The sequence below is a fragment of the Dipodomys ordii genome, unplaced genomic scaffold, assembly GCF_000151885.1.
Source record: "Dipodomys ordii isolate 6190 unplaced genomic scaffold, Dord_2.0 Scaffold56, whole genome shotgun sequence".
NCBI lineage: Eukaryota > Metazoa > Chordata > Mammalia > Rodentia > Heteromyidae > Dipodomys > Dipodomys ordii.
Window position 1 is genome coordinate 8,418,325 of NW_012267272.1, and position 13,766 is coordinate 8,432,090.

Here is a 13,766-nt window from a genome sequence, read left to right on the forward strand (position 1 = left end):
CATATACTGTTTTTATTGATTAACTGATCATTGGTTGATTGATTGCAGCAGTACTGGGCATTGAATTCAGGCAAGCTAAGCAATCACACTATTTTCCCAGTTCTTTTGGCTTTGGTTATTTTTCAGATAAGGTCTTGCAAATTTTCCCCTGGGATGGCCTCCTACTAAACCCTTACTATCTCTGCCTGCTGGAATTACAGGTGTGAACCTCCATGACCAGTTTGTTCTTTGAGATAGAGTCTTGCTAGCATTTTGTCCATGCTGGCCTCAAACCAGGATCCTCCTAGCTGTGCCTCACAAGTAGCTGCAATTTCAGGCATAAGCCAATGTACCACTTCAACACGATGCTTATCTATTGGCGTGGATTGATCTGACTCTATGCTTTGCTTTGATCTGGTTACCTGTGTCCATCTAGATGGCGGGGAAGCTCAGTGTATTGGAAATACTTCTGATTGTCTACATCCTAGTTGTACTCGCCCTGGATATCCTCTTGCTGCTTCTTGTGTTGGAGAAACCTTCAGGTAAAGGAGATCTTGGGGCTGCTGAATGGGAAGAATGGTTAAAGGAAAAGTGTTCCGAATGCCAATGAGATCATTTGATGTCTTCATTCTTCAGTGTGTGGCTGTATGGCAGCATTCAAAAATCCATGTCCACAATTAAGTCAATCTCTAAGATAAGAGTTCTTTTTTTGTGTGTTTACAACTAAACCTTGAAAGCTCGTGACACTCAGATTCTCCTAAGCCCTACCTGGTGCATTTTAACAGGATGCAAAATTAGACTCATTAGATACCTACCTTTCAGCCAGTATCATATAAGTAATAGAGGCCTCAATGAGAAGGGACTCCAGCTAAGGTGATGCTTCCCAACTCCATTGCACTACAGTAAAGGATATTAGTCACAGGGAAGTTTCAGGGTGGATTGCATTGACTGAAATAGCCATGATATTTCTATAAATGCTTGAAACTGTTCTCTCTCTGTTACGGCACACCACACATACACACACTTACCACTTACTTTATGATATTGTTTGCATGAAATGCTCTGAATCAGTGAATCCACAGAATAGAAAACAAATGAATGCTTACCAAATCCTGGGAGAAAGGGGTCATGGGAAATGATCACTCAAGAGCATATGATTTTAGCATGATGCAAATGTTTTAACATTAATCACTGGTTATTGATGGTGCCACTCTGTGAAGTATTTGAACTGTACATTTTATTACGGTGCATTTTGCAGTATGTGACTTCAGTCTCTAAAAACCAACCTATCAACAACTTTTTTGTAAAAACAAGAAATCAAGTATTTTTAATATTTGGAAAAGTGTTAAATATGTGTGCAGAGGTCATGACTGGTCATTTCAGAACTGGGTAAAAGTCTGTAACTGATCCCTCCTTTTCTGGACCTGTGATTTCCCTGAAAATTTTCAACTTTATTCTTGAATTTCTCTGCAGACACTTCATTTATTCCAGAGTGCCCAGAGATCCCCGTGTCAGAAAGGATTGATTGCGCACCAGGCAAGGAGGTGACAGAGGTCAGAGCAATGAGGTTTCTGCTGGGGCCTCACTAGGTTTTATTGACGGGTAGGGATGGGAGGAGGAAATGGGGGAGGACGAAGGAAGGGGTGACATTGACCAAAGAAGCATTGTACTCAAAACCTGACGTATGGAACTGTAACTCCTTCATACAGCTACTTAATAATAATAAGAAGAAGAAATGAGTTCAGTGGGGAGAGGGTCTCAGAGGCTTATGGATCTGTCATTTCTTTGGAGGCATTTATTTCTGGTCTTAATGAAATAGACATTGGTAATAAGGAAGTGAGGGAAACAAGGTAAAAGAATTAAAAAAGAGATAACAATAGGAGGAGATAAAAGTCTAAAAGTCCAAAAGAGGAGGAAAGGCACAAACGTGGCTAAATGGATCATAACTGGGACTTCAAGGTTGAGCATGGAAAGTTAGGTGTCTGACAGCTGCACTTCATTTTCCTTGGAAATGAGACCATCAAGCCATGTGGAACACCGGGCACTTGCGGCACTCAGGTAACTTTTCTAAGAAGAGCCTTCTAGAATTATTATTGGCAAGTCCCCCCAAAAACGTGGCAAAAGTACAGATTTTTCTCCCCTCCCTAATTAGATTCCATAACAATATCAACAATTTGACTCCATGTAGTGACTTTGCCTAAACAACTTTGACTTTGCCTAGGCAACTTTGCCTAAAAAGCTATTTTTTTAGGCAAAGTGAGCTATTTCTTTAGCTCACCCAGAATTTGCATTCTATACCCTGTAATATCCTATTAATTAGGACTATGTTGAATTTTTATTAAGTTAAGCAAGATTAATATCTCAATAGTTTCAGAAATTTCCATTCTAAAATATTTCCATTGTATATAAAATTATTTTTAACAAATAAGTAATAACAAATAAAGAATAACCGATGAGTTTGCACAGTTTCTTTAACCATTCTCCCATTGACTAGAATATTTATAGCAGCACGTTTCACTTTTCATACTTTCAAGCTAATCAACTTAGAGTTGTCCTAAGATTTAGATGTAGCCTTAGAGAAATACTTAGATTTATTCTAGTGTTGGGCGTAGTTATGGGAAATTCATCCTTTTTTCCATATTGTTTTTCACTGTATGAAATGAAACAAAATTTTGTAAAAATCCACTATACTCTTGATAAGTATGTTTCCATAGTGCTGCCAGGAACACTAAACAGCACATGTTCTGGTGACCACGTGACCACATGGAGGATTTCATTGGCCTGGCCCTAGGAATGGAATTTCCAGGTTGTAGGACACAAGTTTGCGCTTAGTGGATAACTGCAAAATAACTTTTCTTTTATTCATCAATTCTGTTCCCTCCCCCTGCCCCATGAAGTCATGGGGCTTCAACTCTGGGTCTGGACTCTGTCCCTGAGCTCTTTTTGCTCAAGGCTAGTGCTCTGCCACTTTGAGCCACAGCTCCATTTCTGGCTTGCTGGTGGTTAATTAGAGACCCACAGCCTTTCCTGCCCAGGCTGGCTTTGAACCATGATACTTAGATCTCAGTCTCCTGAGTAGCCAGGATTAAAGGTGTGAGCCACCAGGACCTGGCCCATTTCTGTTTCTTTTATTGTGGAATCTTTTGTAATCTCATGATATAGCAATGCTACATCAAATAATAATGTTTTAAAGTAGTTTTCTAATATGTCCCATTATCTTTTTATTTCAAAACACCAAAGTTCCTTTTCCTTTCTAAAATTTCTATATAGCTTGAGGTTGTACATCAAAAAGGAGATGCACAACCATAGTATATTTTAGAAAATGGGGCTTTCTGGAGGCTGCTTTTCTCTAAGCAAATGTTACATAACATTTTAGTAAAACAATGAATATAAAAGGATTGTTTGATTTTGGAGGAAGTTGGTTATGCATCATTTATAGAATTTAAGCATCCATTAGAGACTTAATAAAGAAATGCTTGCATCAAATATAACTTGGCCTAGGTAAGTTTTAAGTCAATTTTCAATTCTTCATTGATATAGGACAAAATTATCTGATTGAAAAGTACCATAAAAACTTATTTGACATAAAATATACTTACAAACACTCTTGAAAAAAGTTTTGTGTTAACAAGAAAACAGAGATAATTAGACTTGTGAGTGAACACGATAGTTCAGACTATAGTTTACAAGAGTCTGTATTATTGTGAGACTGGAAAAGAAGGAAAGTAATATTGTTTCTATATACTAATATGTATAATACATAATATATAATAGAAATAGCTTATATATGTTATGTCATGTACATATATGATTTATAATATGCATCTATATTATAATACACATGTGTGTATATGTGGTGTGTGTGTATGTGTGTGTGTGTGTGTGTGTGTGTGTGTTGGAAGAGATATGGAGTTTAAATAATAGTAAAGTAATTATCCCCAAGACACTTTAGTTTCTGGGACTGAAAGAAGGATATCAGAGCAGGTTACACAGAAAGATATTGTGTTTATTTGAATGTTTATTGCCCTTTCTGAGATCTGTAGACTTTGAAACCATTTGTAACAGTGAAACTCACCCTCTGGACTTTACAGACTTCAGTTTCAGGGGTGGCAGAGATGATCACTGTCTGTCCCAGACTTAGAAAAACTTAGTAATTCCCAGGCCACCCAGAGGCTCCAAATTCTTTGCTGATCCCTTCTAGGAAGTTTCTTATCTGAAAAGAAGGTAGAAATGCTTCATTCTATGGAGAATGAATAACTTCTATTTATTTTATGAGGAATAAATATTTAAGTGATGGCATATCAACAATGTGATTACCTTTTCATTGTACATATGAAATGTACTAAATTCATGTCATGACTTTCCAGAACAATGCCAGAAGATATTGACATGTGAAATGTTTTTCAGTACTATCCATATTTAAGACAAGTAGTGTTGTGACATCTTCTTTATTTTTTAAAAATAACACAACCAATGCTGAATTTAACACAACCAACACTGAATTCAATAAGATTCAGGCTTGAATAGTTATGTACAGAATAAAGCAAGGAAGTATTGATTTGAAAATACAATAATACTCGTAAACTGTAGTCTGAACAATCATGTTCACTCACAAGTCTCTTTATCTCTGTTTTCATGTTAACACAAAACTTTTTTCAAGAGTTGTTGTCTATATATATTTTAAATAAGTTTTTTATTGTGAAAATACTGAATAGACAAGTTACAGTTACATGAGCAAGGTAATGAGTACATTTCTTATCAAGCATTGTTGCTCCTCCTTTGTTTTTCCCCTACCATTCTTCCCTCTTATCTCCTCAACTATACTCTACTCTCTCTCCCTCCCCCATCCCCCGCCTAAATTATAAAGTTCATTTTTCAACATCGAGTCTTGTTGCAATGGGTTAACCTGTATCCCTATTTAAACAATTTGTTTTTTCCCTTCCCCCAATTATACCAACATCAAACACAGTGAAACCAGGGCTTATATTGTGGAGGAGGGATATACAAAGCAACAAAAAAATCACATGGTGCTTTATAAATACGTAAGAAACAATAGCAAGAAAGAAACACCCACTTGTGTCCTTATCTTGGGGTTCATTTCGCTTAATATCATCTTATATTGCAAATAAGGGAAACCATGGGACTTAAGTTTCTTTGGGCCTGGCTTACTTCACTTAATATAATTTTTTCCAAGTCTTTCCATTTCTTAACAAATGGGTGATGTCATTCTTTCTAATAGAGGCATAGAATTCCATTGTCTATCTAGAAAGCCCACGGATTGGGAGAAGGTCTTCACTAGCCATATAACAGACAAGACTCTCATACCTAAAATATACTTGGAACTCAAAAAATTAAAAACCCCAACAACAAATCCTCAAAGAAACAACTGCTCGATAAATAAGTGGGCTAAAGACTTAAAGAGAAATTTCTCTGAAGAGGAAATAAGAATGTCCAATAGACACATGAAGAAATGCTCAATCTCTCTAGCCATAAAAGAAATGCAAATCAAAACTACATTGAGATTCCACCTCACCCCAGCTAGAATGGTTATAATCAAGAACTCTAGTAACAACAGATGCTGGAGGGGATGTGGCCAAAAGGGAACCCTTATGCATTGTTGGTGGAAGTGTAAACTTGTCCAACCACTTTGGAAATCAGTATGGAGGTTCCTCAAAAGACTCCACATAGAACTCCCTTATGACCCAGCAATCCCACTTTTGGGCATTTACCCAAATGATCACAAACAAGACCATACTAAAGCTACCAGCACAACTATGTTTATTGTAGCATTATTTACCATAGCTAAGACATGGAACCAACCCAGATGCCCCTCAGTAGATGAATTGTCAGTATATTTTATGTCGAATAAGTTTTTATGACACTTTTCAATCAGACAATTTGGTCCGATAGCAATGAAGAATTGAAAATTGATCTAAAACTTACCTAGTCCAATTTGCCCCATGAAGATTAGAATGTGTTTGTGTCTTAAACTAAGTATCACTGTCCCACAATACTGTGAAATTTGTGAAATTTATGTAGTTATTTAATCACAATAAAAAAATTGTAAAAAAAGTTTTCTTTCTACGTGCTGTTCCACTCCCTGGAATCACATTGCCAGCGTAGTGAGCATCTTTCTTTATCTTTTGATCAAGAGCTCATTGCTCTTGACACAATTTTTTATAAGTTTTTTATTATAAAAATGCTGTACAGAGGGGTTACAGTTACGTGAGCAATCAGGCATTGCTACTTTCTCTGCCTGGAGCCCTGATTTGCTCTCCATCTGTCTATCCCCTCCTAGTGATTTAGAATTGATTTTACCTTTTTCCTACCTAGAGGACCTTTTCATTCCACTCCCAGTCTTCCAGCCTGAGTGCTGTGTGTGCTTCCTTAATTCCTAGGCACACTGTTGGAGTACTTAACTCATCGCATTACAGCTCTTTTAGTTGTCTTCATTTATAACTGACTGTGAGTTTGCTGAAGGCATAAACTGTGTCTTATTAATCTGTGTCATCAGTTCCTTCCTTAAATGGTAGGTAATGAATGCCTGTTGATGGATGGATGCTTGGAATGAATAAAGAAATGAATGTCATTAGGGCATACCTTCAATTCTCCTGGGACTAAAATGGGCAATAAACAGTCAAATAATAATTGCTTCCTTCACTTTGTAGAATGCCAACTCTTTACCCTCATTACAGGAGATTTGCAGCTGGCAACATAAATGCTGCTGGAAGCATGAGGCAGATCCCAACATCCCAAGTTGCTTCTTCCCCAGGAATTGGGGCTACGAAGTCCAAGATGGCCCTACAAATAGAAGTACAGGTGAGCCCACGCCAACATGGCTTCAGGGAATAACTTTTGGTGGCCCAGATAAGTGAGTGAAAAAGAAGAGCTAAAACTCCCTCTTTCCCTCCTTTTAAACCCTAGACTTCACTGCCTGGTTGAGAAGGTCTCCATCCCCATCTCTATTTGGAGATGATATCGTTAATGCCCTCTTCACAGCTGAGAGCCAGACGTCCAGTCGTTTTCATTTCAAGGTAGATCTCTGCAGATTACAGCGCTCCATCCTGGGTTCAGGCCACCCTCCATTATACACTGCACAAAATGTGATCAGACAGACAGCATCCCTTCTTTCTCTCAGAATCTCTGTGTGGGATGGAGAGGTGAATTTGTTCTTGATAGGGCATGTGCGGCTGGGTGGTGTCTCCTTACACATCAGAAACCACAGGATTCTGAATCAGAAATGGTTCTCATGGGGGCCTGTTTGAGAGGAAACATCCTTGGTGGCTCTACAAAGAAGTGGTCTGCTTTTCTCCTGACAGATAACTGACTTCAATGAGCTACGCTATGAAGTCCCTCCCGAGGTCATCAATCCCGTTAACAGGACTGCTGATAAATCCACCTTGAGCTACGACATTGAGGTCACTTATAAGCCCTTTAGCTTCAGAATAATTCGGAAAAGCAACAAGAAAGTATTGTGAGTTTTTTCAGCTACTGGCATATGGAGTCAGAACATCATTCATTTTTGATGCATGTGGGGAACACAGTAAATGATTATGGCTCCGAGATATATTTCAACTTTAGAAAAATCCCAAATGACACACTGTAATTAACAGTGGTAAACTGTCATGATTGTAGAGCAAAAATAATATAAAGATGTAGTGTTTCATAATGTTTTTAAATACACATATATACACATGGTTCAAATACCTTGAAACAGGAAACTTTCTTGTTTACAGTTACTATTCCTACTGGCATTCAAACTTTATCTATTTTATTCTTTTTTTATTGTGAAAATACCATACAGAGGGGTTACAATTACATGGGCAGGGTCATGAGTACATTTCTTATCAAGCATTGTTGCCTCCTCCTTTGATTCCCCTTCCCATCCCTTCCAATCTCTCCCCCCACCCCTGCTGCCCCCACGTCTCCCCTTCCCCCACCCCGGCCAAAGTTGTAAAGTTCGTTTTTTGACATAACGTCTTGTACTTCTCATTGTTGCAATGGCTCCACCTGTATCCCTATTTAAACAATTTGTTTTTTCCCTTCCCCTCCACAAATTATACCAACATCATTCTTTTATGGTTCCAAAGTATCACGTCTTGTGAACCTTCTCCTTTAGCACCTCGTGGTAGTATGAGGTGAGTAGCTTAGGGATTGCCAGGAGAAAATCCCGGCACTAGCAAATCACCAGTTGGCTGGGCAACGTAAGGCACTAGAGCTCATTTCTTCAACATCTGTTTCCTTGTCTGCAAAAAGAGGATCAAAATATTCATTTTTGCTAGGGGAAATGGGGATGTTACTTTGAAAATAATCTTGGAGAGACTGAAATTGTGGGGATGGGTGGGGTTGGGAGAAATGGGGGAGAATGATTGTATTACAAACTGACATGCTAAATGGAAGCCTCTTTGTACAACTACTTAAGGATGATATTAATAATTATAGTCATAATTACAAAGGAAGTATTCCGAGTAGTGTCTAGTATGTAGCAGATGCACAGAAATTGAAGACCCACATTTTCTCTCTGCCCCATCTCCGATCATTCAATTTAAGCCTCTGGGGTCCATCACCAATAAAGTGCTCCTCTGATGATCAACAAATAATGTATTCATTACCTACTCATGTAACTGTAACCCCTCTGTACAACATCTTTACAATACAATACAGTACAATTCAATTCAATACAATACTCCCCTAGATTCAAAGAAATAGAGACACCTTAGGAGAGGCATCAAAAGTAGCAGGAAAATTGCTGATAACACCTGTAGTAACTGAGTTCTGCGTGCTTTGGAGAGGCGCACTGGCAGAGGCAAGAGGGGGGTCAGTAACTCTTTCTCTCCCTGCACGGCCCAGGTTGGACACCGGCATTGGGCCCCTCCTGTTCGCCCAGCAGTACCTGCAGCTGTCTTTCCGACTGCCCAGCACTAATGTGTACGGGCTGGGGGAACACGTCCATCAGTGGTACCGCCATGACCTGAGCTGGAAGACCTGGCCCATCTTCACCCGGGACACCACCCCTACGGCGGTGAGCACCGCTCTGTCCTGCCCGTTGGTCCCAGTCGGTTCTGCTCTCCCTTCTTCCCCTCAAACAGCCTACGTATTACAACTAGATCTTTTTGCTTAACTAGCGGTGTTGGTATTGAGGAATTCCTGGTTGTGAACAACTAGAAATGGCAATTTTATAAGATCTGATTTATACTTGGGGATACAACTTAATAATTAAGACAGAGTAAGTATTAGAAAACCTATTCATAAGATCACTTTTTGTTTACCGGGAGAAAGTCAGTGGAATCTCATGGATGAAAAATGTTCCTTTTCTAGCAGCTTGTAGATTGCTAGTTGAAGTGTGCTTCAAACGTAGGCCTGTTGACATGATCTTGCTGGTGATAGAAATGTAGACTCAGACCAGAGGTGCTCTGAGACCCACTGATTGCCAATCTCCTTACCTGCCTGGTAATGAGATCTCCAGGTGAATCAGAGGTGCGTGAAAGTGGGAGCAGGGCTAATCTCATCCTATTCCTCCCAATTTACCTGGAGTTAAGACTTAGCTTTATCTTTAGTTTACTTTTCTGTCTCTTCTTTTATCTTTTCTTTTTTTTTGGCTCTCTAGTATGGACAATACTTTTGTGCAATACAATTAAGGTACACCATTGGGAAAATGAAACACAAATACCAAAAGACATACACATTACAAGCCTGGAGCATTCAAATTAAACAGGTTGAAAATTGCTCTTTTAAATTGTTATGAAAAACTCTGAATGCTTACCTTTGATTTTTGCACTTGTCTTGTTGCTGGCTGATAGTAAAGGTTTGGACAAGGCCTTGAGTAACATTTATGTGTAGAGTGTTTTTCCAAGCCTTCACTGTGTCTGCAGTCCTTCTCAGACCCCTTACAAGAGCTGCAGGTGTATTGTGTAAGGGAGGAGGAAGCTGATTTTTTGCGGTTTATACTCTGCAAAAGTTGAACCAATGCAAGCAACACATTAGTGTGTAACACTCCTACCAATATCTGAAGCAATGGAAGGGATAGTCTTACTGAATTAAACAAAAGTGTTTAAAAAACAACAACAAAAATGAAGCTACAATGTTTGGTCAACAGCCCTAGCAAATACCCTCAACATCACACTGTTTGACTTTCTACAGCTGAAATTCTTAAGTTATATAGTTACAGATTAGATTAGATGTAGTTTTCCTTCCCTCCCTTCCTTTCCTTCATCCTCCTTCCTCCCTCCCTCCCTTCCGCTTCCTTTGTTCCTTCTTTTTCCCTTACCCTCCCTTCCTTTGCTCTCTTCTGTCTTTTCCTTATTCCCTTCCTCACACACTCTTCTTTCCCTTGTTCTTCTCATCATTTCTTTCCTTCCTTAAAAAGTTAAAAATATTTACCTGTCTTTGAAATGTTGATTTCATGTCTGTTCTTAAGTACAAATTCAGATCTGGCCTGCTGATCGTGTCTATTTTGCACATCATGCTGATTTTCTTTCATTTTTCCCTTTGGAATTTATACCATGATCAGAACTATTGCCCCATAATGTGGGCTGATTGTGACATTGCCACACCACAGGCAATTACAGAAAATGTTCTGTCTCTTGTCACCTCAGTATCTGCTATTTTATAACACAGCTTTATACGAACACCTTATCTCTTTCTAGGTCAGAGCTCAACACAGCCTTCTCTGAGGCTCCATGTCTTTTTAAAAAGTTCCAAGAATCTTTACTATTTTTGCCTATTAAGTTTAGAAAGATTAGAAAATACACTGAGAATTAAGAAATAATTCAAATTTCCTCATAATATCATAATCTGCAAATTTGTTATTTATTTCTAATCTTTCAAGAATAAATGGTTGGGATATAGCATTCACATAAAGTTCACCTGTTTTAAGTAGAATTCACTGGTTTCAAGCTCACTTGCTGAGCTGTGCTCATCACTAGGATCTACTTTTAGAATGTTTTTGTTATCCTCCTAGTCCCTCTTGCCCCTTTAGACTTAACCCCAATTCATAACCCAGTGTGTCCAAAAGCTCCAGGCAACCTCTTGCCGACAACAGTATTTCTGTCTATGGATCTGGGTTTCCCAGACATTTCCTATAAACAGAATCATGCAATGTAGGTATGGTATTTGGCATCTGTTTCTTTCCCACAACATTTTTGAGGTGTACTTTGTTGTAACATGTATTGTGTCTTATTATCACAAGAAAATATCCCATTGAATGAATATACCATATTTTTTAATTTACCGATTAATGATAGCATTTCAATCCCTTTTGCTAGAAAGTAAACCATGTTGGAATACGTTGCATCTATGAATGAAGATTGTAAAATAAAACTTGCCAAAAGCTTTTGAATACAGAGATATGGAAAGGGAGAATAAATGGGTCAGTCTGAAGTTCTGTAAATGTAGGTGTGCAAAACATCAATGTGAAAGTTTTTGGAACAACTGGTATACATTAACATAACGAGTGGCAGGATGAAGGAGAAAGATTATGGTCAAAATACTTGATGTGTGTGTGGGAAAATGGACTTTAAAGCTTGTTGAATTGGTTTGGGAAAGGGAAGGAAGGATGTGGGAGAGGTGGAGTCAGATCAAGGTACTTTGCCTGCATACATGGACATTTCAAAATGAAGTCCCTTTGTACCACTAATTAATGTTAAGAATATGATAACATTTTCAGTACAATACTTTATCAAATGTTGATCAAGTATACTCATGGGTATATACCTTTTTTAAGAGGATGGATGGGTTAGTATAGCTTTGTAGCCCAGGCTGGTCTAGAACTCTGTGTAGCCCCAAGTGTGAACCTCCTGCCTTCACATCTCAGTTGCTGGGATTTGAAGCATCACCATCATACCTAGGAGAATAATTTTTTAGATACGGTGTGATTATTTCTCTTTCCCCTTTCTCATTGACAGGGCATGATCAATCTGTATGGAGCACATACATTTTTCTTGTGCCTGGAAGACACCAGTGGGTCTTCTTTTGGAGTTTTTCTGATGAACAGCAATGCCATGGGTAAGGAACATCCTCGTATCTTCCATGAGTGAGATTAACTTCTGAGACACTACTTTCATATAAAATAACAGTATGGTGAGAACATGGTTTAACAGAGGCATATCAAAACTGCATTGCCTTTATCCAATCTAGAACCTAAAAGTCCTTTCGCCTGGCTAGAACATGGAGCTTATGTATACAGCCATTTGACTGAAATTTGCTTCTGAGGTCTTCTTTGATGGCTAATGTCTCTTAACGTTCTGTAGATAATAGAATCCACTGATAGACATATCTCAACACATCCCTTTCAGAAAATCCGCTTTTAGACAAATGGATGTTTTGGGTGGGCTGTTTCTCATGATCCTAATCTATGAGTTTCCTTTTCTTATTAAGTATTTATACAAAGAGATTCCAGTTCCATCAGTCACGTGATGAGTACAATGACTCTAAATCACTTTCACTGCTCTCATTATTCTCCCCCGTATTTCCCACTCTGACCACTGCTCTTGTTATGTCGTTCAATTTCGATTTACCTATTCTTAATCAAAACAGAATTCAATTCTAAATTGGTGTCTCATTCAATACATTGGCAAACTTCAACAATCTTCTAATAAAAAAAATACATGTGTGATTCTTCTCCATTTGAGAAGGTGCTTCAGATATTCATGCTCTAGAGAAAAAAAAAACAGGATTTCAGCCATGCCATTCTAACACCTCACGTCAATCCTCTCAGAGATTGCCCTGCAGCCTGCTCCTGCAATCACTTACCGCACAATTGGGGGCGTATTGGACTTTTATGTGTTCCTGGGAGACACCCCAGAGCAAGTGGTCCAGGAGTACCTGGAGGTATGGCTTTGCCTATACACAATCTCATTCACTGATCTTTTCTAGAATACCGTAAAGGTTATTAGTAGGATGAATATAAATGCTCCCATTGTTAACATTATGATAACATTTATTGGACCCTTTCTGCATAGTAAAAACTACTTTTGGAGCCATGAGAATTGCAAAATAAGTTCATCATTGCTTGTTTGCAAGGTGCTCATCATTCACCCAGCTACAATCAATCAGTTTAAGGAACCACAGCCACTCATCAGCAAAGTCCAATCGATCGTCAAGTAAAAATTCAGTGAAGAGGAAGTATGTGAAAGTAAGGCTGCTAGGTAACTGGAATTTGATTCAAACTGAAGAATAAAGGAGACTTGGCACTATGTTGCCTAAACTTCTTACTTTTCAGACAGAAAACACAGGCACAGAAAGATGATGTTTTCAAGATGACTCACAAAGGCACATTAAGTATAGTTCCAGATGCCAGTGAATTTACAATCAAATAGAAGAAACTATGATACCGACTGAACCCTTTGTAATAGGGAGGACTCTTACTATATGCTAGTATTGAGGTATAACAGTTTCATGGAAGGAGTTCAGAGGAATGAGAGAAAGCTCCTTCATATTAGATGGACCTGGCTCTTAGGGAACAGTGTGTGGCAGGATTTGGTCAGTTGTCTTCTTAAAGTGGTGACTTAAACTACTTGGAAAAGTCAGATTTCAAAGCTATTTTCGTATTACTTCAACCATCCTAATCCTAATCCTATTAGTTCTTATTACTCTCTCCCTGCACATACCAGTATATAAAATGACATTAGGCATATTTATTTGCTTTGAGTTCTAGAAGTTAGAAGCTACGTTTGCTTTACATCACTGTGTTCTCCATACCTATATTCTGTGAACTCTCGCTAAACAAATGAATATTAAAGTTTTGCTGGACTAAGAATGTCACTCAGTGTCAGAGCACTTGCCTAGCA

At 38.5% G+C, this 13,766-nt stretch overlaps 1 protein-coding gene across 1 annotated transcript in view; it reads left to right on the forward strand.

The window, feature by feature from the left end:
• The first annotated feature begins 415 nt into the window (after positions 1-415).
• Positions 416-13,766, forward strand: part of Mgam2 (maltase-glucoamylase 2 (putative)) — a 63,518-nt gene continuing 50,167 nt past the window's right edge. The window contains exons 1-8 of the mRNA XM_013021570.1: positions 416-521; positions 1,453-1,532; positions 6,675-6,798; positions 6,904-7,013; positions 7,299-7,453; positions 8,830-9,001; positions 11,883-11,982; positions 12,695-12,807. Of these exons, the coding sequence (XP_012877024.1) occupies positions 416-521; positions 1,453-1,532; positions 6,675-6,798; positions 6,904-7,013; positions 7,299-7,453; positions 8,830-9,001; positions 11,883-11,982; positions 12,695-12,807 (960 nt within the window). The remainder of the gene's footprint in view (positions 522-1,452; positions 1,533-6,674; positions 6,799-6,903; positions 7,014-7,298; positions 7,454-8,829; positions 9,002-11,882; positions 11,983-12,694; positions 12,808-13,766) is intronic.